The 24607-nt window shown below is 47.3% G+C and overlaps 1 protein-coding gene across 2 annotated transcripts in view; it reads left to right on the top strand.

Moving 5' to 3' along the window:
* The first annotated feature begins 3153 nt into the window (after positions 1-3153).
* TMEM123 (transmembrane protein 123) overlaps positions 3154-24607 on the top strand; it is a 243314-nt gene continuing 221860 nt past the window's right edge. For both annotated transcript variants that reach the window (XM_085621447.1, XM_085621446.1), the window contains exon 1: positions 3154-3438. In XM_085621447.1, the coding sequence (XP_085477573.1) occupies positions 3345-3438 (94 nt within the window). In that variant the 5' untranslated portion in view covers positions 3154-3344. The remainder of the gene's footprint in view (positions 3439-24607) is intronic.

Raw genomic sequence — 24607 nt, 5'->3', positions numbered from 1 at the left:
GAGCTCAGGAGGCTCCTTGCGGGTGAGCTGGATTCCGAGCCGGTCGGCTTCTTCTTTATCCAAAAAACACCCAGTGGCTCCGGAGTCTATCATGGCTCGTATGGTTCTTTTCCGTTGGTTGATGATGGCGGTCAGCGAGACAAAGAAGTGATCCGGCTCTTGTTCTTGGGTGGATTCCATTGAAGGGATGAAGTGAGGGCTTGAAGGTTTCCCTCCTTGGTCCTTTAAGCTCTGTCGTTTCCCGTTGCCCCTTCGTCTATGGCGAGGGCGGCTTGTCCGGACCGTGGTCTGTTCGTCTTGGGCCTCACCGGACACTCGCGTAGGAAGTGGCCCTTTTTGCCACAGTAAAGACAGAGTCCCTGTTTACGTCGATGGTCGCGTTCACTCAATGTCAATGAGGCTCTCACGGTCCCTATTTCCATAGGTTCTGATCTGGAACTTGCGTGATCGGAAGATCGGTTGTTTTCATAGGAGGAGGACGTCTTCTCTCTTCTTTTGGGATCCCCTTTTCGTTCGCGAAGACGATGCTCCAACCTGGAGGCCAGTTCTACCATAGCGGCGCAGGTCTGGGGTTGTGGGTCAATCTAGGCGATGACATCTTTCAGCTCATCCGTGAGCCCTTGGTAAAAGATAGCCGACTGCTTGGTTTCAGGCCAGTCGGTTTCTGCCACCAACCGACGAAAGCTATTCATATAGCCTAGGAAGTCATTTGGTTTTTGCCGAAAAGCTAGCAGGTCGAGGTCAGCCGAAAAGGTGTCGGCCCGGCGGTCGAAGGTTCCTTCAAATGCGCTGCGGAAAGCGTCCCAATCATACAGCAAGGCTTCGTCCCTGCGGACGATGGGAACGGCCCATTGAGCCGCGTCTCCTGCCAGGAAGGAAATCAGGAAGGCCACCCGGGCCTGATTGGTAAGGAACAGTTTAGGCTTGCAGTGAAAGTGTAGCATGACTTGCGTCATGAAAACCTGTACCTTGTGTATGTCCCCATGAAACCTTTCAGGGGGGGCCAACGGGACATGGGCAGGCATTTCTACCACTACCTGAGGGGTCTGTGGGGAAACCGGGCCCCTGCATCGAAGGGGTTTCTTTGCATTCTATCCATGCGTGCGTGTAAGGCGGCCGTTTCTGACCGGGAAGCGGCTAACTCCGCCTGCATCAGGGCTAGCGAGGCTAACACGTCTTCTAAAGTAGCCATGATCTAATCAGCGTGATCGGGAGGAGATATTTTTGTGGGCCGATTATTCTGTTGCGTACCCGCTGGTTTCCTCTCCTCAGAATGACGCTGATGCTAATTAGGGTCCACCTCCCATCTGCCCCTAGTCCGGAGGATGTGTTACACACTCGGACGGAGGAGGCAGGTGAGCGAGGGAAGTGAGACAGGAACGGTTGGGACGGAGATCTAAAAGGAAACAAACACACTATGAGTGATAGCCGGCTCGTTCGAGCCTCCCTCTGTTTTCCCCTATAGAGTGAGTCGCTTACCTGACGTCTCCTCCCACCTAACTGTGGTGTGGGGCGGTGAATGAAAGGGCGCTGCGCTGGCTAGGTATCTCCAATACGGGAGTCCGGTAAGTTCCGCCTAGCGGGTGCAACCCCCAAAGGTTTGGTGAGTATTCTCGGGATCGGTGAGCGGGACCAATGAGATCTAGGGTAGCGGAAAACCCCAAGAGCAGGCCTTCTTTCTCAAGGCAGTTGCGCCCAGCATGCGCGGTGGCCCTGATTGGTATTTGATGGCGCTACTACTGCCAGGCTCCGAATCCTTGAGCCGAGGAGCGCGATACCAATGGACTGAGGAGGCCCGGAAATCCTGGGGCAGGCCTGGTGACTCTTGACTCCTTGAAGCAGCCAGGAGCTGACAAGAATTGTTCCGCCCGGAATCCTTGGGCGCTGGTGATCTCTTGGCGCTGCGCCTCTTCTCGCGGAGGAGCCGGGAGGTGAGGAGAGCCCAAGACAGAAGTACCTGTTCCGGTATTCCGCGGGTGACGAAGGACAAAGATGGTAGGTGCCTCCTCTCCGGACTCTTGGAGGAGACGGGAGCGGAGAACAGGAAACCGTTCCTCGGTCTGTTCCGTGGAACGTCGCGGACGTCGGGAAATGCGGGGAGTTTCAGAAGCCGAAGCGGCGTATCGCTGTCTGCAGGGCACAAAGACGAGTTTACAGGAGACTCCGTACTGTCGCAGCAACGCTGGATACGTCTGGGAATAATCGGCCTGGTCGTGAGGGCGTGTCATGTTTTTGTACTTCCCGAGGCTCACCCACTGCGTGACTCGTGGACTGCCGGGGAGTCTGGGATTTGTAGTTCTTTCTGGGATTCGTTGTCGTTCCGGTTTCCGACGGACTCGACACTCGGCGCAGGTATCCAGTATGATCGTGACAGGAGCATCAAAACCAATCAAACACTCACACCCAGTCAACAGATCTGGGTTTAATCCATCACCGTTCTTTAGCCCACTCTGCCTCACAACTCCCCTCCATTAAGAAAATGTTCAGTCATCTCTTGACACAGAACTGCACTACCTCCACTTCATCAGGTACTAACAAATGTTTCATTGCCTATATACATACTGTCTCATTTATGTACAAACCTACTGTACATACCTACAGCATAACTTGCTTCCTTTTGTAATTCTGTAAATATAACTATATTTAGCAACATTAATTGGTAATTCTTGAACCCTCTGTAACTATCCACGTATTAACGATGCATATCTACTGTAAAGCGCTGGCACCTTTGGGTAATGTGCGCGCTGTATAAAAATGAAAGAAAAAAAAATACATGTGAACTTGTTATAAGGGAAAGGAACGTACCAAGTGGAAGGATTACAACAGAACTCTTTGGGTTTTTATATTTGAAAAGTAGGCATTTCTGGTTTTATACGAACAATAAACATAACCATTTAAAATCTTTTTAGCGGATCATCCTTTAAAACATTTGCTCCAACGGAAGTCACACCTCCGTTTCTCAGAAAGTAGCCCATGCTATAGAATGGGCGGTTATCAATAGTTGTGTATGATTTTTACGGGCGTGAACAAATCAGAGAAGCGGCCATGTAAGAATCAGGCAAAACATTTTAGAGCAGTTATTACCTTCGCATGCAAATTTACTACGTACTAAGCCGGCAACTTTCCCAAAAAAAAAAAAAGCCATGTTTGCCTGATCCTAATATGGCCACCGCTGAGCATACGCACTTACTGTCAGGGCAGTGCTGCTGACTGTGCCCGTTAGGGCCTTTCGCGTGGCGTTCCCACGTGACCAGTGACAGCTCTGGGCTGTTCGCGGAACAGGAGGTAGAGACGCTTCCTGAGTTCAGACACATTTGCGCGTTCGGATCAGCTCCGCAGGAAACATGAGGTTGCGCGATCACCCCTGGGGGCTATGGCTACTGTGTGCACTTTTGTCTGCAGCGTATACGTTCTGCTCCGCAACACGGAATCAGACCGGTGAGTGTCGCTGCCTGGGAAGCTGTAACACATCACTTGCCACTCGTGATCATGTGCCCTTAGTTTGTGTCACACCGTTTTTCTTTTGTGAGCTACCCTGGCACAAGCCACCCCCCTGCCACTTTTGCAGCGTATGCATGTCTGTGACTGACCCTGAGCGCCATATGTAACTTTAGCTTTGTGTTTCTGTTAGGGTTACTACTAAAATGCTAGATGGTGGTACCTGTCACCACAGACTATATATTAACATATTGCTCTTTCTTTTGATAAATATTGTTTTCAAGTATCTTGGTTGCATTATAGTGACCCAAAGACTAAACTCCCGGAGTCCATTACAGTATTCAGAACTGGAATATGCAGCCCCCGGTGAAGTGAAATATCTGGGACCACAAGAGCCCGTCCAACCACGTGTGCCAGTTATCCCCTCCAGCGTGCCTATGTGAAGGCATGCCTCCAGGCTTTTGGGTCAGTGAGGGCTAGAAAAAAGCGTGAGTGGATTCTGAAGCTGCAGGAGCGAGAAAAATTCAAGGCAGTTTCCGAGGATGTGCCGTTTTAGATACTAATAAATCTGTTCAATTTTGAGTATCCGTGAACAGCAAAATGCACGTGCCCGTGGTAGCTTTAATTTTATTGTGCACCCTGTTTCCTCAGAATTCAGGCCCCTTTATCCACAGTGGTACGTGGACATGGAAAAAAGTTACTGCGCAAGGGCCAGAGTGTATCCAGGGAGAGGATGTGGCGTAAGGGCCTAGCGCTGCCGACTTTGTAGCTGGGCTGTCGATTTTGGCAGGAGAACCGGGTTCGAGTCTCGGTGTCAGGTTAACATCCTATAATTCTCGGCAAAACATTTAATCGCCCTCGGCCAACAAAACAAGCATTGGCATAGCCAATAGGTCTCGCCTTTGGGACCTTATAAGTGTTTAGCCATGCAACAGTTGCATAACTAAATACTTATAAGGTCCCAAAAGCGAGACCTGTTGTCAATGCCAAGCGGCCCTGCGGCCGCGAAAGTGATCGCAATCGCGATCAAACATCAAAGCTGCCGTGCGGCCGCGAAAGTGAAAGTAATCTCGGTAAAGTGCGGCGCCCGCGCACATGCACTATAGCTCTAGGCTGGCCTGGTAGCACTTTTTGGAGCCCTCTCAATAAGTCTCGCCAGACCAGCGCATGCGCTGGGTCAGGCGAGACCTAAAAATGAACGTGTCCTTGTGGTAACTGGTGCTCATGTAAAGCGCTCCATCTGCGAATACCGGGCTGGGGACAGGGCATACATATATTTAATGTTCGGTGCCTACTAGCTTCAACTATGGCCAACTTTTTTCCGCAGGCAGTGGTTACAGGGGGGCATATTATCAAGCCAGGCAAGAAAATTATCGCTGCTTTAGCGGCAGAAACCTGCCGCTAAAGCGGCGATAATGGGCTTGATAATATGCTGCAGAGAATTCCAATAGAAGTCCATGTTGACACCAGAACATGGGCTTCTATTGGAATTCTCTGCAGCATATTATCAAGACCATTATTGCCGCTTTAGCGGCAGCTTTCTGCCGCTAAAGCGGCGATAATTTTAACGCCGCTTCTTGATAATAAGCCCATAAGTGTGTTTGAAATGCGGGAGCTTGGAGATATGGTGCTGTGACCATACCCAACATAAATAGCGAAATACGTTAATTTTGAGCTTTTGCATCATAAAAACCCTGCCCTATAATTTTATAAAAGTGAATTGTTTATTTTCACTTGCTAAATTTTACTGTTTTACAACACATTGTGCAGTTTCCAAAAATGTTTTTTAACCATAAAAAATGCTAAAATATCACATCATAACAGCATGTTAGTCGAGTTCTGGTGACAGTTTCAATCCACGCTGCGTAATGGTTGATTACACACCCCCTTGAGATTGTATGATTTTACATATTAAGGCATATTTAATTTTCCTTATTAAGTCATAACAATAGATAAACCTAACCTCATATGATAAATAACTTTCACAATATATATATATATATATATATATCAAATTAACAATGTCCAGCTCAGGAAGGGCGCTCTTAACAGCTGGTGCCTGCGGCAAGGCTGGACTTCACCTTATAACGCAGCACTCTCCTTGGGGTTGAACTTTTCTTTATTAATCAAGCCATCTGCTCCTTCACCTACGTATTTCAACCACACAGGTCGTGGTCACGGTGTATAGCGTTAGTCCATCTACGCTTTCATCTATTTATACCAACTTCCCCTTGGCCAATTATGAGTCATTGTGAGATTGGTAGTTTTGTAGAATTAAACAAAACATAATTAAATACAACATTTTGCAATTTTTCGAGTGGAATTATCGTTGCACAACTTATTAGCATTCCATATAGTATGACCGATTTCTAGTATGGCTAAGAATACTGCTCATTAATTGCCACAACTGTTTCAGTTAGCAAAGCAATGTGTCTTAGTGACACATGTGGGATCGTCCACACACTTGTCTTTGCATAAAGTCATTGAATCATAGCATTCCTATGACTAAGTGTCTGTCTCACATCGGTTAATTCCACGGCTGAGTGCCCTAGTCGCAGTCCATGTTATATATGAAGCTATATTATCCATTATGTAACTTAGTGTTTTATTCATGATTGTTAGACGGTTCAGTGCCCCTCTTGTGTTGGTACTTCTTTTTGGCACTAGCTTATCCATACTCCGGGTCATTCTGTTTCCTTCGATTTTTTTTTTTTTTTTCTTTTTTTTTTTTTTTTTTCTATGCACCTCACATTTCACATTATTGTAACCAGTCAATTCCTTGGTTAATCCCTCAGTTAGAGAATAGCTCAAATGTTACTTGCATGATATTTTATTTGAGAGCGATGACGCAGATATTCTTCTGCACTCAGTTACAAATGTATATGCGTTACCCCTAGGTCCCTTATGTCCTCGTCCCATTCAATACTTATGGAGATAACCATCTCCCGAAAGAAAAAAGACTAAAAGAATGCTGGGACACTAACCCCGCCCCTTCCACTGGGAGTACATAAGGAGGACTTACCCAGCATTCCCCTTTTTTTTTCTGTCTGTCGACAGAATCTGGATGTGGATGCTGGTGCTGCTCCTGCTGGGCTTGAGTGGCTTTTTCTCCTGTTTCACCCCATCCGGCTGCCTGGCTGTGCGGTTGGGGTGTTTGGTTCCTTGCCTTCCGGACTGCTGGGCTTGCTGGGAGGCTTGGTTTTCGGCCGGCTCTTTGTCTTCCCTGCATGCCGATTCCTGACGGCCCTTTGAGGCTGGTGAGCCGGCCTTCCGGGTTACTGGCTCCTCTTCCTGTGGCTTGGCCGGGTGGATGTCGAGCACTTTTTACCTGCCTTCCTGTCTCCTCCCCAGCCTTGTGGGGGTGCGTTTGCTGCTTTGGTCTGCCGGCGGCTTTGTGTGGAAGGCGGTCGTTCTGAGGTGATTACGGGACGCGTGCACGCCGTTTTAGGTGCTGTTTTGCCTCTGTCCGTTCTTTTTTCGGACTCCCACTGTGCTTGGTCCTGGTTCTACTGTGTACCCGTCCTGCCGCGACCGTGCGCTAGGCTGTGTTCATTCCCGATTGTGTGTGCCTTGTTGGTGCCAGGCCTTCCTTTGTTTCGCTGCTCACGTTTTTTGGCGATTCCATGAGTCCCGTTGGGTTGGTTGCCATCTGTTATTCGGCGCCTGGAGCCTCCGTCGGTGCGTACATTGCAATGTATGCAGTGGCGTGCCAGTGAGTTGTACTCTGTGGCCTGTGGGTGTGTATCATGTTGCTGGGTCTGCTTGGCACACTTGCTTGCTCGAGCAGGCGCAAACCGGCTGGGATTGCCTTTGCCGGTGTGTGCGAGCCCAGCGGCTTCTCCCACTTCGGCTCTTCACATACTCATTCTGGTGCTGCTCGTAGGGGCGACTGCTGGCTCACGACTTTCCTCTTGCCGCCCTGCACGGCCGGGTTCATGGACTGCTACCTCCTGGCTTCACAGTGGATTGTCGGGTGCTCCTTTGCCTGGCAAGCGGTGGCTGTGGTCCGATTCTCTTTTGTCCGCTTCGGGGTTTCGCCTGTGATGCTGAGCGTCTTTACTTGCGTTTTCAGTGCTATGATGACCGGCTCTGTGTTGCTACTGTTCTTTGACTCTGACAGTGGTCTCTGTCAAGTTCTACTCGGTCTCGGTGTGGTGGCGTTCTTTGATTTCTGCCTCTTTGCTTTCTCCGGCTTCTGGTTGTCTAGGTGATCGTATGTATGGCGTTCCTGCCATGTTGCGTTTCCATGTACCTGGTGCGGTTCCTCTCGGTTGTCTGGTGGAGTGGTTGGGTGCTATCTGCTGCCACTTGAGTTCGGCACTTGCTTGGCTGCTCGGTTGCTCTGCTTCCGGCTGTGCATGCCTGTGTTCGCGTGCTTTTCTGACTCATGTGTACTGGCACTTGTTGCTTGTGCTGCACGCTTGGGGGCTAGTCCATGTGGCTCTGCTCTGGCGGTGTTCTTTTTCAGTGCTCGGTTGGTTGTCCTGGGACTTCCTGGTGCTGGGGCTCTTTGGAGTCCTTTTCGTTGGGGTTTCTCTGCCCTGGCCTGTAATTGGAGTTCGTGGCTCCGGTGCCTCTTGGTGGCTTCGGTGGGTCTCTGCCCATTGCTTATCCTTATGTGTTGGCCTGTGGCTGCTGTGCCTGGTTGTTCACTCTGTCATCCTGCTGCTGTTTTGGCTCTCTTGGTTCCAGTCCGTGTTGCCTTTGCTGACGCTTCTGCGTGGTTCTTCCTGGCGCGCTTGTTTGTGCTGCGTTTTGCCCTGGTTGTCTGCGGGACCTTGCTTTGGGATGGGTGCTGGAGCTCCTTGGCTGTGTCCTGGGCCACGATGTTGTGGTCCTGGCTTAAGGGGTTTTGCCTGTGGCCTTTCCTCCCTGGGGCTGGCTTCTCTCATGTGTGGAGTCGCCTGCTTAGGTTTCGGGTTGAGGTTGGGTTCTTCTTTTTCTGCTTCCCCGGGCTGCTGGTTCTTGGTGGGCGCTGTGGTGATGGTCTGGCCTGCTTTCGGGGTCTGTCTCTCTTGCCGGTGTGCTTCAGGGTCCTCTTTGGTCCCCGCTGCTGCGTGGTGTTCTGGGCCCCACATCTGCTCTGGTGCCTCGGTGGCTTCTGGCTCCCCTGGGGTGTCTTGTGTTTGGCCTCTTGGCTGGTGGCTGTGCCTCCTCCTTCGGCCTTTCCTCCCTGCTTCCTGTGGTCTTGTCTGGTGTCAGTGGTGCTTCTGGGTCGGTTGTGTTTTGATGCCTGGCTGGTTTCCCGGGTTCTGTTGGCCTCCGCTGGGTCTCTTCTGGCCTGCGGTGTTCTTCTCCAGCTTGGTTCACTGTGGAAGGGGGTGCTTGTCCCTGCCTTTTCTGGTGGTTCTTTTTGCCGGGGTTGTGCTTCGGTATATCCCTGTTCTCTTGTGGTTCCGGGGTCCGTGTTTTCGGTCCTCCTGGTCTGCTGCCTTGGGGCTGCTTCTGCTTGGCCATCAACGGTGTCTCCTTGTGGTTGCCTGTTGCCTTCTGCCTTCCTCCCTGCTGACTGCGGTTGTGGCCTCTTGGCTCTGTCGGTGTCTATTTGGGGGTCTGTCGGCTGCTCCTGTTTCCCTGCTTGCCTTCTCTTGGGTTTCCGTTTGGGCATCGCCGGGACTGTTTGCTCTCTGGCCTGTGCTCTGCTGGGGCCTTCCCTTCTTTGGCCTTCCCCTTATTGTGGGTTGGGCCTTCGGGTCCTTCTGGTTGTGCGGGTTGCTTGGCTTCGGCTTGGCTTCCCGATTGCTGTGTCCTCAGTTGCCGTTTTCTGCCCTGGGGGTTCGTCCCCTACTCATGCCCTTTCTTGGGTTGTGCTGGGCTGTGGGGTTTGGTTTGCTTGTGCTTTCCGCCCTGGCTTATGTTGCTTCGGTAGTTGGGATGTTTTTGTGTGTCCTCTCCCCTGGTGGGTTGGGGTTTCCATGCTGTGATGTTGGGTCTTTCCCGCTCCTTCGGGTCCTCTTGGGGTTGTTGGCCCTCAGCCTTTGCTGGCCTGTGTGTTTTGCCCCTGCCTTCTGCTTGGGATGTCTGGGGTTGTCTGTGCCTGGCCTGTCTATGGTTGGGCTTGTCTGGGCTGGTGTTGGCTCTCTTGGGGTTCCCTTGCCCTGGTCTTGGGTTCTTTGGGTTGTTTGCCCGTTCCATTGCACTCCTTCTCTGGTGTTCGGGGTGTGCCCTCTTCGGGCTGCGGCTTCCTGCTCCGGTTTCTGCAGGTCTGCAGTTGGGGTGTTCTGCTGGGGCTGTGTTCTTAGGTTCATGTGCTTCCTCCTGTTCCCTTTTCTTCTTTGTTTTCCGGGGTCTCATTGTCCTGGTTGGCTGCCCTTGTCGGTTCTTGCTGGTCGGGCTCCCTGGCGGTGCTGGTTCTCTTGGGGCCTTGTTTCCTGGTCGGTTTCGGCCTGATGGTTTTATGGATCCTGCTGGGTCTGCTTCCTTCTGGCTCTCGGGCCTGGTGCGTTGGCTTCCGGGTGTTTGTTTCTCTTTCCCCGGTGCCTTGGCTTTCCCTCTTTTCCCTGTCCCTGAGCTCTGTCTTGCCTTCTTGGCTGGGTGCTGCCGGGATGTAGGCTGCTGCTGGCCCTTTTGTTTTTCATGGGGCCTGATGCTCTTCTGGGAGGTTCCGGGGTTTGTTCTCTGGGGAAGTGTCTTTGCTTCCCTTCTCTTCTGGTTTGCCCTTGGTGGGCTTCTCGACCTTTTTTTCCATGGGTCTATTTGGTCGTCTTTTGTTGGGGCTTCGCGTTTCTTGGGCCTCCTTGTCCGCTGGGTGTTTCTTTTCTTTCAGGGCCTGCGTTCGGCTGTCGTGGGTTCTCTGTGCCTGGGTTTGGCTCCTGTTGCCCTGATCTGGCTTGCTGGCCTGGTGGGCCTTGGCTTTTCGCTTTGGGTGGCCGCCTCGCTGTTTTGTTCTTGCCGCGTTGGCTTGCTCCCCCCTTCTCTGGTTGCCTGTGGGATGTTCCTGCTGTGGGCTTGTGTCCTTGGTGGTTGTCGGACTGGTCATCTGATTGTTCTCCCGTTGTTTTGTTGGGTGCTTTCGGGTTTGGTGGGGCTCCCTCCTGTCTGGGTGCTCTGCCTTGGGTTTTCGACGGTTCTGCCTTTTGCTTCTGGCAGTGGCTGCCTTGGTGTGGTTTCCTGGGTTGGCTTCTGTTTTGTCTGGGAAGGCCGGCTTTTCTGCTTTGGTATTTCTCCATAAATATTGAATGGGACGAGGACATAAGGGACCTGGGGGTAATGCTTTATTACTTACCGGTAATCTTCATTACTCCGGGTCCCGTTGTCCTCGTCCCATTCATACGCCCCGCCCTCCCTCCCGGACGGCCGGCCTTCCTGTTGTGGGCTTGGTTGTTCAGGGGGAATGCTGGGTAAGTCCTCCTTATGTACTCCCAGTGGAAGGGGCGGGGTTAGTGTCCCAGCATTCTTTTAGTCTTTTTCCTGTCGGGAGATGGTTATCTCCACAAGTATTGAATGGGACGAGGACAACGGGACCCGGAGTAATGAAGATTACCGGTAAGTAATAGAGCATTTCTTCATCCGCCTTCAATCCTGTCAGGATCTTAGTTTTGAACCTGATGATGAGTCGTGACTTCAAGCGTCTTAATTTCAATGTCCTATTTCCCCCTCTCTCATGTGCTGGCCCTGTTGCGAGTCCTGAGTATGTCATATCCAACCATGTTTATCCTTCATGTGTCATCATGTGTTTAGCCACTGCGTATGTTGTGTCCTTATTTTGAGCTGCCCTAATGTGTTCCAGCATCCGTTGTTTTAAGGGACATATTGTGCTGCCTATGTATTGTTTTCCACATGTGCACTCAATAGGATATACTGCATACGTTGTTTCACAGGTAATTGTTTCATTGATGTTAAATGCCTTTCCCTGTAGATCAGTAATGTTGTCTTTAATTATGTTTTGTTTTTGTTTAATTCTACAAAACTATCCCACAATGCCTCATAATTGGCCAAGTGGGAAGTTGGTAGAAATAGGTGAAAGCGTAGATAAACTAACGCTATACACCGTGACCAAGACCTGTGTGGTTGAAAACGCGTAGGTGAAGGAGTAGATGGCATGATTGAGAAAGAAAAGTTAAACCCCAAGAAGAGTGCTGCGTTATATTTAGAAATTGGTGACAAATATATAAAAGTCAACTTTCAGTCGCCTTGTGTGAAAAAATAAAAGCTGTTTGTGATTCACAAACAAGTGAAACCCCCTTTAACAGCAATAACTTGAAACATACGTTTCTGCAAGAGTTTACAAGTCTTGCACATTTCCTAGGAGTAACTCTGCCCCACTCCTGGTCACTAAACTGCTTAAGCTTGATGATGTTTGAGGGCACTGCTCTCTTTACGTCCCACTATTGCATTTCAATAGGATTTAGGGTAGACTGTGACTTGACCAATCCAAATCCTGATTCTTTTCTTTTGTCATCTAATCAGTCTTATATTTGTAGGTGTGTTTTTATATTATCATCTTGTTGTTTGATCCACTTTAAGTACATTTTAACTGTTGGACATATGGTGTCACATTTTTCTCTAGAACGAGCTCCTATAGAAGAACCTTTATGATGGAATCAGTGATTGTGAGGCACTCAGGTCAATGAATGCAAAGAAGGCTTAAATCACCACCTGTACTCCAACATTCTTGACAGTTGGTATGCACTTCATGTGGTGACATTTAGTGGTCGTTTTTCTACAAAACTGTAGATGTGCATTACAGCCAAAAAACTCCATTTGTTTTGTCCTGTCTGCCGAGGAGGCACTGTTCCAGAGGTCCTCATTCAAGTGCTGATTTGCAAACCTAAGTTATGCTGTAATGTTCTTTTCAGAGAGCCGGTTTTTATCCTTGCTACCCTTCTGCAAAGTCCATACTTGTTTGGTCTTTCCTAATATTAGAAGCATATTGCGGCCTCTGACTGCTGCTCCTATGCCAGGGTGCGGCGGTTCCCTTGCGGAGCCTGTGGTCCTAGTGTGGTCCGAATGCCTCAGTCGTAATCTGGCGGTCATACTGCAGGTGCAGCAGTTGCTGTATCTGCCACTGTTTCGCCATTGTAGTGAAAGAGACATGTATTCCCCTGAGTTTTGGGCTTCTTTGCGATCTCTTTGAGCAGCATAAGGACTGACTGTGAAATTGGTGGACGCCTGCTTCTAGGGAGATTGTCAGCCGTATTGAACTTTCTCCATTTATAACTCTTTATCTCTGTTTGCAATTTATCCCTGACAGATGAGCAACATGACTCTTTTTCTGAGACTGTCATAGATATCTTTTGACCTGGTTGTCATGTTTCACAACAAACCTGAATGTTGCAGACCAAACTGAAATAATGTCTGCCTATGTCTGCAGTAGCTCTTCCTAAGGCTGAAGTAGACCTGTTCCTTTGTTTTACAGCTCCTGATTGTAATTACTTTCTTAGCTGACATGGAAGCAGTACGGATGCAGTTACTTTTTCACACAGGCATTGGCAAAGCCAAAAGGCTTGATGCTTGCATTTGAATGCTGACCGAAGCAATAAAAAAAAAACAGTTTAAAACCATTATAAAAGCATTGCTTTTTATACACAATGCATTGATTAGAGAAGTAATTAAATGTTCTATTTACTTATTGTACTTTTCTGCTGTAAAATTGTCTCTAATGCTTTCCAGTGGAGGCGAAATGGCACACCCAAACAGTCAACAGAAAAATGGTAATCGACCTGCAGGCTGGGGCAAGTTGTGATTGTCATCTATTCAGCCGATGACTTAAGGCTCATGCGCAGTAAAAAGGCCAGTTGCTTAAGGCGGCTGACCAAAAGACCTTAAGGTAATAATGCAGTACAGTATGTTGTCATGAATGGCATAAGCACCATTATTCGTCAAACCTAACAAGGCTCCACTCAGTCTGTTCGCAACTGTTAACAAAAATCTAAGCATTCTAATTTGAATCGGTGTATATTGTTAGTGGCACCGTGAAGAGAAGAGCTACAACAGTCTTTCCCTTGTTCAGACAGAATGTGTTTTTGGCAATGCTAAGGATTTTTCCCCCTAAAATTCTACATGCACAAATTCATATATAAATATTGTTCTCTTCTTTTTACTGCAGGCAATCAGTATTTTGCTATCCGTCTTCAATAAACATTTCCCTGTTTGAAAAAAACACCCTTTTCAAGATCAACATTTAATATAAAAAATGCATACCGAGTAACATGCAATATGCTATTTAATGCTGTTTTTGAGTGTAGCTTGAGCCATGACTCATAAAGTGCCAAGCAACTAGAAGGTCATGATAGCCATCCCTCCTGATAGCAAAGGTTTATTCTTCACACCCTCTTTGGCAGTAGTCTGACCACTGTGGCAGCCAAACCGCATCTCGCTTCTTCACTTAACCTCACCCAAGCAAACTAATCCCTCACCACTCACTTGCAGCACCATAGGACATCCACCCCCTTAATTATACAGGCACATCTCCTGCTGCTGCCTAGTCAAATAGTTTTGAATCACGCAGTCTAATTGTTAATTCAATTTTTCTGCCCATTGAAATTCACTTTTTAATAATTTAATTGCGGCAGAGTATTTCTATCGTATTATCCAAAGATAGTGATAGTATATTCCAATACGACTGAAACTGTTATGCCATCAAATTACAGCAAGATATTAACTGTAATTCTAAACTTGCAGCTTGTATCTTTTCTGAGTTGGGTAAAGTCAATAAATATTTCAAACATTGGTTCTCCAGATACACCTACAAGGTGTCACGATCTAGATTTACTATTACTGCTCCATGCATTGCTTGTGGAAGAAACTTAGCCGTTTGTGAATTTAAAAGAGGAAGATTGTGCATCCCACCATATTCTCTATTACAGTAACATATTTCCTGCTGTTAAAGACAAGGCTCTAACTTCCCATTGTTTTAGTTTTGTACACCATTTTTGTTAGAGTATCCCGAAATATGTATATGCTGATACTTCCTCGATTTTAGTTTTCTCTATATTATGTACCATGTAAATTTACTATCTGTATGTCCAAAAATCAAGGTTTTTCTTTTATCCAAATTTATTTCAACAATTTTGTATACAATACTTGTGAAACCATTTAGTTTTCTTTGCAATCAATCTGGATACTACACATTATAACCAGGTTTTCCACATAGAATAGGCACAGGACATGAGTCCCTCCGATTCTCCGTGGACATGAATTTATTTGTACTAGCACATTTGAGAGATATTCTGAGAATAATGAAAATAAAGTTACAGCGAATATGAACCCTTGACGCTGCCCATATATATTGGAATTTTAGAAGATGGGCAACCCTTGTCATCAATTTTCATTCTGGTCCAGTTTTGGAAATTAATTTTTTTCAAAATTGCAAGTAAACAATAGGGATTGCCAAAGAGTCAATTTTTCCATAATAAATCTCGATTTACCAAACTGAAAGCGGCTCGATAATCGAGAGAGCAACAAGAAGTTATCTTGTTGCTCTATAGACTTTGTTGCCATTACCCAGGGACTGAAGTGGTGATAAATGGCTGAATGACCGTCTAGGTCCTCTGTAAAGGCACTTTATGACAAGTTAAAGAGGAAATTTACCACAAAACAGCAGTTGCTGAAGTTACTATGGGAGAAATTGATACGGGAGGCCACGCTAGGTGCAGAGTTTTATGAAGTTGAAACATTAGCAATCTTATTCTTTGACCAGCCCTGTACATATCTATTCTTGTCCAGACCTCTGCTATGTGGGCAATACAAAATGCCAAAAAGCCTTTTGTGGTGAAAGAGCTTTCATGATTAAGATTTAAGTGGTCAGTCATTGGTTGCTCATCCAAATGAACAAAATAATGATTTATTTGCAAGCGTTTTTGTTTAAGCTTCCTCAACTGTGAATGTTGTCCCACCCTCCCTGGAGCCCATAACAAGCATCCTTGCCGTGCATGCTGCTTCAAAACAAGGCTATTTTAGGGTGTTATGGAAACCTTTGCTGCCCATGCTCTGCCTCTTAAGATCTAATGCTTTGAAGCCATGATTCTTGAACACAATACACATGAAGCGATATTCAGTTCAAAGGCATACAACTACGTATAACATGGACTAGTTCCATGTCTTTGAAAGTTTGTACACCCTGTTGCCAAATCGTAGTCATGTCCCTTTAAATCCGTTGCATCCTAGTTGGGAAGCAGCTATACTCTTCCACTGAGTAGTATCCTGCAATCCAAATGAACTATTTTTCTGCTCGTTTGAATATAGCTGAGATGAATCAGTTGGCCGCTGCTTATAATGGTTTATAATGTTGTAAATATATAATTGTAAGACCTGGGGTCTCCAGGCCCTAAGGGGGTAACGTGACACGAGCGGCTGGGCACCCAAAGGCCTGTGTGTTAAGCGACCATACAACACACGCATCCTCTGAAGCAGTAAACGCACACAATAATGGACGCCACACAATAAGGTGAATGCAAAGTAATCAGGTTTTATCTAATCAAAGGAGCACACACGGTGCTCTTGGAGGGCAATGTATCCTAGCGTATACACATTCACATTTGCATTACAGTTTCTCATTACCTGTACACTTTAACATGAGCATTACAGCATCTCAGTACTGTTACCTCAGCAATCCCTGCAGTATGAACTTCCCTAGTGCTGCGGGCCGGGGCCTGCACACGTGGCGCTACTGGTGTCTACGAAGAAACAAAGGCACATGAGCATAACTTGCGGTCGTATGATGCCTGCCTAGCACCCTGAGCATAAGCGTTGTGGGTGCAGTAAGCGCCTTGCACTTGGGACATTCACTGGCGAAAGGAGCGCTTGTGGATGCAACACATGGGGTCAGCGCTCCTTAGACTTGGAACGCCGTGAGGACTGGTGAATACACAGGAATGAGTAGCGCTACTGAGACATAGAACGCATTGAGCACTGTTGAATACAATTGAACGATCAGCGCTACTCTAACATAGAACGCATTGAGCACTGGTAAATGCACTTGAACGATCAGCGCTACTCTAACATAGAACGCATTGAGCACTGGTAAATACAATTGGACGATCAGCGCTATTCTGACATAGCACGCATTGAGCACTGTTAAATACAATGGAATGATCAGCGTTACTGGAACATAGAACGCATTGAGCACTGTTGAATACAATTGAACGATCAGCGCTACTCCAACATAGAACGCAGTGAGCACTGGTAAATACAATTGGACGATCAGCGCTACGGGGACATAGAGCGCATTGAGCACTGTTGAGTCCTGCGAACGGCAGTCCCCAGGAAAGGGTAATCCCACGGAGGGGAGACTCACAATTACGGCGGGAAATCCCACGGAGAGGGGGGAAAGTCACAGTTTCTGCATGCGGTGTCGTCCCCACTTGGCAGGGGGCGCACCGGGCCTTCCCACAACTCGCGGGGGGGGGGGGGGCGAGTCTCAGGCCGCCACACGGCCGCGCTACCTCCCAGCCCCCGGGGGGTTACCTTGGTCTCGTCGCTTGGTTCCGCTCCGGGTCCTCCTTCCGATGCGCGCAATGGCGCGGGACACTCACGGACACTCGCTTTTCCCGGGGCCCCGGGCTTCTCCGCAGGCTCCGACTTGCCACTGACACTTCCCTGAGGCCTATGGGCCGCGGCGGTGATCGCGTTGCGGGTCCTGGCACCCGGGGGGGGTCACAAATTAAGCGGGAGCTCGGCCAGCTCCGCGCTCGACAGCAGATCCGCACAGGGGGTCACAGGTCAGGTCTGGCAGCGCAGGAACACAGCGCCAGCACCTGGTCGATACCCAGCAGTCCGGCAATCCGTCGTTTCATGAAGTTACGATATTCAGCTTGGCATGAAGTTTCAGGATGTCACTTTTACAGTTTCCAGTTTCAGTATTCAGTCTTTGTGGCGCAGATGATACTGGCGCCCTTGGGGTTCTGTTCCTTGGGGGGTAGGGGATGAGTTGGTGACGAGGTCCTTCCTAATCAGGCTGGGCAGAGGTTCCCTGGGTCCTCCTACTGCTGGGCAAGATCAGTGGGTTTCACAGGATCCCTCACTCACTTAAGAGGCGGCACCTAAGCCCTGTCACTCTCAGAGGCATAAGTCCCTGGCTAGGCCCTACCGCCTACACTCCTGCGTGGATTCTCCAGCTCTGCTTCACCCCACTGGCCAACTAACTACAAAAAGTTCCCTCCCTCACTTATGTATCCCTAGGTCAGGTGACCTCTAGCCAAGGCGGCAAAAGTAAAAACCACACCCCCCTTCTAGAAGGTTCCAGCACATTCCAGGAGCTTCCCCATTCTACCTATGGGACAAAAAAGGCGGGCTGGTGTCGCAACATTGTTGTGGGGTTCCAGCCAGCTCCTGGCAGCTAGGGTGCTACTATGAAAGACCACTCTGCAGTAGCAGGGGTCTGTGGCAGCCATCTTGGGAGAAGGGAGCACCTGCACCTTAACACTGGTTGGCAATGAAAAGGCGCCCGGAGACCTAGTCCAACATAAAAATGAGGGTGGAAAAAATGAGGCACGATCAAAAAAAGATGGGGAGACTACCCTAGGGCTGACAAGTCCAACAATAATATTTTCAATTAAATAAAATTGTTTCAACATAAAAAGTACAGGAGCCCTTCAGAAGAATTGTGGCGCTATCTGATCAAATGTAGAGCAGACCTCGTCATAAACGCTGGCACACACATTGTCAAAGTAGCTGCAATGCTCAGTAGCAGCAATGCTTATTTAAAGTTTAGCAGAATTACTCAGAATTTCCGGGACTTTCATATTAAAATTCAATTTTTATAGCCCCTTCTACAAGTATTTACAAATGATTGCAGCCTACAAAATGGCCAAATGTTGCTAAAGTGTGGAGAGACATTGCTTGTGGAAGAGCAGTGCCAAAGCTAAAATTGTTGGCAGGACCCCAAACAGCTACCTGAAATTACGGAGGTGGGAGAATGCCGGGAGGCCTCATCCACGACACATCACAGGACTAGATTCTGCTCCCTCTGAGAAGCCTGTGAGTATTGACTGAGCAGGAACTAGGAGCGACACTTCTAACCACTTCATCTGTATGTACAAGAAGCTTCAGTATACAGCTAGGATATATGGGATTACCTCAATCTCTTTTATTGAAGCATATCATCACTGTCAGTTTCGCTTCGAAATACCACTACTTACACACCAATGTCCCCACATTAAAGTAACATACTTATACACTGTCACTTGAACCAGACATCACTACAACACCCTTGACCTGATGCTAACCCTAACACTGATAATAATGAGAGCCCTTTTTATAATCACAGCCTTAAAACGAATTCTAAGTTAAATAAAAAATAATTAGCCCTACCACAACCCTAATCAAATTTTCTTTTCATAATATAAGTATTTATATTATATATATGGCAGTAATATGGATGATGCCTTACAATGACTAACCCTATATTAAATTGAATCCAATCAAATGAAGCAAAAAAGTTAATATATCCTACCTAATACTAACTGTAACGTTTAATTATATTGAAACTGGTTGATAAGAAAAACGTTATCCTAACTATTAAAGTTAACCCTAACTCTCAGTTACATTATTTAAAATAGACATCTTATTCTCATACAATCTATAATCCTAAATATAGTTACTTATTCTATACATAGCACGCAAAAAAAGGGTGCTGTTAGTGAGGATACTGTCCTGTTCATTTTTCTGGATGCGTTTGATGTGGTGAAATATCACGAGTATGTGTAAAATTATAGTGGAATGATGTTCTGTTTGTATATTGACTATTAAAGCATAGTTTTGAGACCTCAACCAGACAGTATGATCTGAATCAAGTGTGTCCTTTGTCAACCATAAACAAGTACGACCTGGATCAAACATTCCCCCCATTTACAATTACTTGTATTGCCTTTTCTATTTATGATTTTCCATTTTGAGTACATTATTTGCCACTTTAAAAGTGCTTGGTGCCATCTCAAGCCACTTCCTGGCAAGCTCATTCATGTTCGTTATCTGATTAGGGTGTTCTACTATTGCATTTTTCTTAAACATTGAATGGCCCCAAATTCTGTTCATTTCCTAACCTTCTGAATAGAATGTAATTTGCTGTTTATCTGTTTAAAATGTTACCTGGTGGTTTGCATAGTAGCTTTCAAATGCTACATCGATCAAACAGCATGCAATGTAAATAAAATACTCTAATTGCTGCTACCTCCGTCAGATATTATTGATTAAAATAAATGCAGCACATTATAGTCATAGATTTAGCGGTAATAAAAAATACAAATTACAATTTAACTGCATCAGTTAAAAAACACAGTAAAATGTGGCAAGTGCAAATGCATGGAAGCTCGTTCACTCGAAATTTCAATATCAAGACCTAAACGAAACCATGTTCAGGCATTTAGATATGCCTGAAAAGCCTCTGAGCGCAGACAATTAATGAACCATTGAAGAGAGTTGTTCTGGTTTAAATCCAGTATATGAACTCCCACAGAGCCAGGGCTTCAGTCTTGGAATGGTGTTTTCACAAAGAAAATGCATTCCGAGATACCAAGGCAAACCAGCATTGGCATAGCCAATAGCTCACTGTTTGCCTGTCAAAGGGAGCTCCATTGGCTTTGCCAAATGCTTGTCAGTATTCCCTTGCTACAATCCCTGAACAGTAACATGAACCGTCCTGCTCCATCGAAACGTTTTATTAAATGGGAACTATTAAATAGCCTGCTTCCAAATGTTAGTACAAAAAAACCCACAGATGACAATGCAAACGTTTGCTTGCCCCACAGACTGTAGTAAGTAAGTAATGCATTTTTTGGCCAAATACATATCTTTCTTTGAAAAGTGCAAAAAATAGTCATTATTTACATCAAATGATGTTTATTATTCGCACATCCGCCCCTCGTGCATGTTTTTCTGGGGAGTGTAGCAAAGTAGGCTATGTCTCTGCAACCCCTTCAGTCACTCTTCCTTTTAACCCAAAGATTGTTGGATTTCGAGGCTTGAAGTTATGTTTTTACCATTGCAAATACGAGTTTGAAAATGCCAGCGCCTAAAATATTTTTTGCCTAAAACACCGGACTGACTAAAAGTGTCAAACACGAGACATACAGGCGTGTGTCGTCTGTTCCTACATGTGCTTTCTTCTGTGTTGTGTGTCTGTATGCACCTTTCACTGAATTATTCGTACAGTTATTTCAGTTTATTTCTCTGACTGAGGTATATTGCATATGTTAGTGTGCATGGGTACATAAACATGTAATGCGAATACAAAACAAATTATATGCATTTATTCTGTAGATAATATGAAAAAAGCTACAAAGACGATAGTTGAGTTGATCTGGGTGCTTTATTCTTGCTAGTCAGCATCAAGTTTTGCTTTTATGCTTGGACAACCAACACTCTTTTCGCCCAATTTGTTAGCGCGAAGGCCTAAGGCTTTTTCAAGCCATTGAGGTAGTGTCAGTACTTGTAGTAGGCGGTCCTATGTAGGATGGATATGGAGTTGGTGGGAAAAAGCGTCAAAGAGGAGATGTTTTTGTATACGCATGATTATGGTCCTGTTAGCTGTTTTATCCCGAGGTCATATATGTTGTTGTCCTTATGGTCTAAATGTCCGATGTTTTCCGTGATGGTTCATGCGCAGTTGTCGGTGTGCACAAGTGCATGTTTCTTTATTATCTGTGAGCAGAACCCAAAGCGTCCGCCTCCTCCCCCCCCCCCCCCCTTCTGCTCCGATGACACTGAGATCATCTGCGGCATACCCCAGGGCTCATCCCTTAGCCCATACTGCCAAAATCAACCTCATAGAAGGAATGAAGGCCGTCGCCGAATGGATGAGGAACCGCCGACTGAAGCTGAACTCGGGCAAGACGGAGGCTCTCATCCTCTGATCCACCCTCTCGGCCTGGGACAACTCCTGGTGGCCGACCACACTGGGAACAGCTCCAACACACCCCCAACCACGCATGCAACCTAGGGGTCATCCTCGACTCCACCCTCTCCATGACTAAGCGGGTCAACTCCGTCTCTTCCTCCTGCTTCAACACACTCCGCATGCTCCTCAAGATTATCCCCACCGAAACGAGAAGAACGGTCACCCAGGCCCTCGTCAGCAGCAGTTTGGACTACGGAAACGCCCTCTACGCAGGAGCCTCAGCCAAACTCCTGAAACGGCTTCAACGCATCCAGAACGCCTCTGCACGCCTGATCCTCGACATCCCTCGCCACAGCCACATCACACCCCACCTGAGAGACCTACACTGGCTCCACATCAACAAGAGGATAACCTTCAAGCTCTTCACCCACGCACACAAGGCACTCCACAACACCGGTCCAGCTTACCTCAACAGACGACTCCGCTTCTACACCCCCACCTGCCAGCTCCGCTCCGCCGACCTCGCCACAGTCCCCCGCATCCGAAGAGCGACCTTCGGTGGCAGATCGTTCACCCACCTCGCTGCCAAGACCTGGAACACCCTCCCCATCCACCTACGGCAGACCCAAGACCTGCTGACCTTCAGAAGGCTCCTCAAGACCTGGCTTTTCGAGCAGTAGCAGCATTCCCCACCCCCCAGCGCCTTGAGACCCTCACGGGTAAGTAGTGCGCTTTACAAATGCTTTGATTGATTGATTGATTGATTGATTGATTGATTGAGCATAGCTTCCTTCATAAGTGATTGACGCCTGCTTTGCTCTCTGCACCTGTGCAGGCTTTACCTATATCTTTGACTCGTCCTGTGCATTACCTACTGCCTTTGGTCCTGCTTAGGGTACAAGGTGGGGGTGAACAGTAGGAGCGACAGAATCCCCTTACGGTTTATAGGGATGACACTCCCTCCACCCCCTTACCAGTCCGTGACTGAGGGTACATAGGCCCGAGTCGGAGCTTTACGGGTGACCTGTCTCCAAGACTGTTGATAAGTAAATTCACTCTATACGCTGCTGCAATTCACTAGGGTTGTTTTAACTCCTCTTAATCTCCATAGGACACAGCAGGGGTTTTCCCTTGAGCTCAGAGGGAACTTCCCACAATGCATGTTAGTTGGCAACGAGTTGCAAATGTCTCTTGTGGGTTTTACGAGACGCTTTTGTGTAACGACTAATTAAAAGCACCATCAGGACTCTATTGCGTTTGTGTCAAAACCCTTACCTCTTAAAGTCAAATGCATGCAGCCCATTTCGTTTATTCAATGAAAACATATCTACTATTGTTTCTATCAAGTCAGTTTCATGCAACGTTTCGATAGTATAAAAATGTCTGACTGATTGCTAAGCTCAGTTGACCCTTTAGATGTGAGAAATATACAAGTGATGTATAATGATTCTAAAAAAAAATTCTTTTCTTATTTGTGTTTGTGAATATTTTATTTGAATTTATATTTAACTTTCATGCAGTCAGGTAAACACAAGGGTACTTAAAGAGGTGTATTTTAATGTATACTCTCTGCTGCAAAAGTGTACTAGCTAAGTCAAAAGCATAACATGATCACAAACTTCATGTACGATATTGCTTTTTAATTTCTCACAAAAAATTGCTGTGTCCTCATATGTCACCCCCATCCAGAGTTTGAAATATTAAAGATCCCGGGTGAAGCGTGTGTATTTCTTAGTTTAATCATTCCCTCATTGCATGACAATACGTGTATTGTTTGTATATGTTAGAAATGGGATTTCTGGTTGGCTAAGGCTTGCGCCAAAGCCAGGCAGAGACCACCACTCTAAGTCAGGGCTGGGGAGTTACACGCCAAAGATAACCCCTGCTCACCCCCTTGGTAGCTTGGCACGAGCAGTCAGGCTTATCCCGGAGGCAATGTGTAAAGCGTTTGTGCGTGCACACAGCAACAACACCCTAGGCCCACCACAAAGGAAACTCCACACAAGGTTATATATAAAAATACCCTTTGTATTATAATAAACACATTAGATCATAATCACATAATTTACAATGTGCCAACTGGCACTGGGCAGAATTTACAGGGGACTATTTACACAAGACAGAGCCACATGGACCACTGTCAGAATTAGCACAAATCACCAATTGTAAATGCAGAACATATACCAACTGTAGAGCACAACCAGTAACTACTGGCGCAATAATGACCTCCGCATTATCACAATAGAATCGGGTATAATAGCCTATCCTGTATACATCACAGGGGCATAAACACATTATGCAATCTCTCACAAGTCTAACGCATTAGACCCTACCTCCTAAGTATAATTACACTAGGGGCGTACATCACACAGGGAAGTATAATCTCCCTAACATAAACCTAAACAGGTAAAACAACCTCCTATGCAGAAATCCTATCTAGAGGTATAAAACACAGGGTGCGCAAAACATACTACACACGGTACATTTCCTAACACCCAAAGCATTAAAACACAATAGTACTTCAATCACATTAGGGTCCAGGTTGCGCCAAAACCTAAACGTAGCAGCTGCCCACTACTTGCTGGGCAGCTGGGGACAAGAACAGGGCCTAAACGCTGCAGCTGGCACTAAGTGCTGCGCAGCTGTGGAAGTTAAATATGAGGCATGGGCTCTCAATTGCCCTTGAACAGTATGCCAAAATGTTGGAGCCACCTAGGCTCTAAAAACAAACATGTCCCCCAGTACTGTGGAGCCACACGGGGCTCTGACTATCAACTATGCCCCCAAGTGTTGCAGATGCCTACGTGCTCACAGAGCCGCTGAAGACGGCCCGGGCACCACTGTGCCCTGTGAGTCCCCCACTGGGTCCCTAGAATCAAAGGCCAACGTTGGAGCGGCCCTCTGGCTGGCGGGGCCTCTCAAGGCAGAAGCTTTGGCACCAACTGTGCCCTGAGTCCCCCTCTGGGACTCTTTACAACAAATTGCGCCAATGTTGCAGCTGCCGCTAACTGGTGGTGCAACTGATGTAGAAATGGGCAATGGCACTACTGGGTCCTCGTGAGCCCCACCTTGGGACTCTGAAGTACAACTTGCCCCCACGGTGTAGCTCCACTCGGGGACTCTAAAGCAACAATTGCGGCCCCAAGTTGCAGCGGCCCGCTCTCCTGCGGGGCCGCTGAAGGACACAGGCTCTGCCACCACCGTGCCTTGTGGGCACTCAAAATGCACCCGGTCTGCCACCCACTCACCGGGACACTCCACGCGCTGCTCCTGGGCTCCCTTCTTCGCCGGAGATCCCGGAAGGCCTCCTTCCACTTCTGGCAGGTGGGGGAAGTTTTGAAGAGCGGCAGATGGAGCCCGCGAGGCTCCAGTCGTCTGGTGCAGCCGGCCCGC

The sequence above is a fragment of the Triturus cristatus genome, chromosome 8, assembly GCF_964204655.1.
Source record: "Triturus cristatus chromosome 8, aTriCri1.1, whole genome shotgun sequence".
Lineage (NCBI taxonomy): Eukaryota > Metazoa > Chordata > Amphibia > Caudata > Salamandridae > Triturus > Triturus cristatus.
The sequence above is the reverse complement of the archived record's forward strand: the minus strand, read 5'-3'. Positions and strand labels throughout refer to the sequence as shown.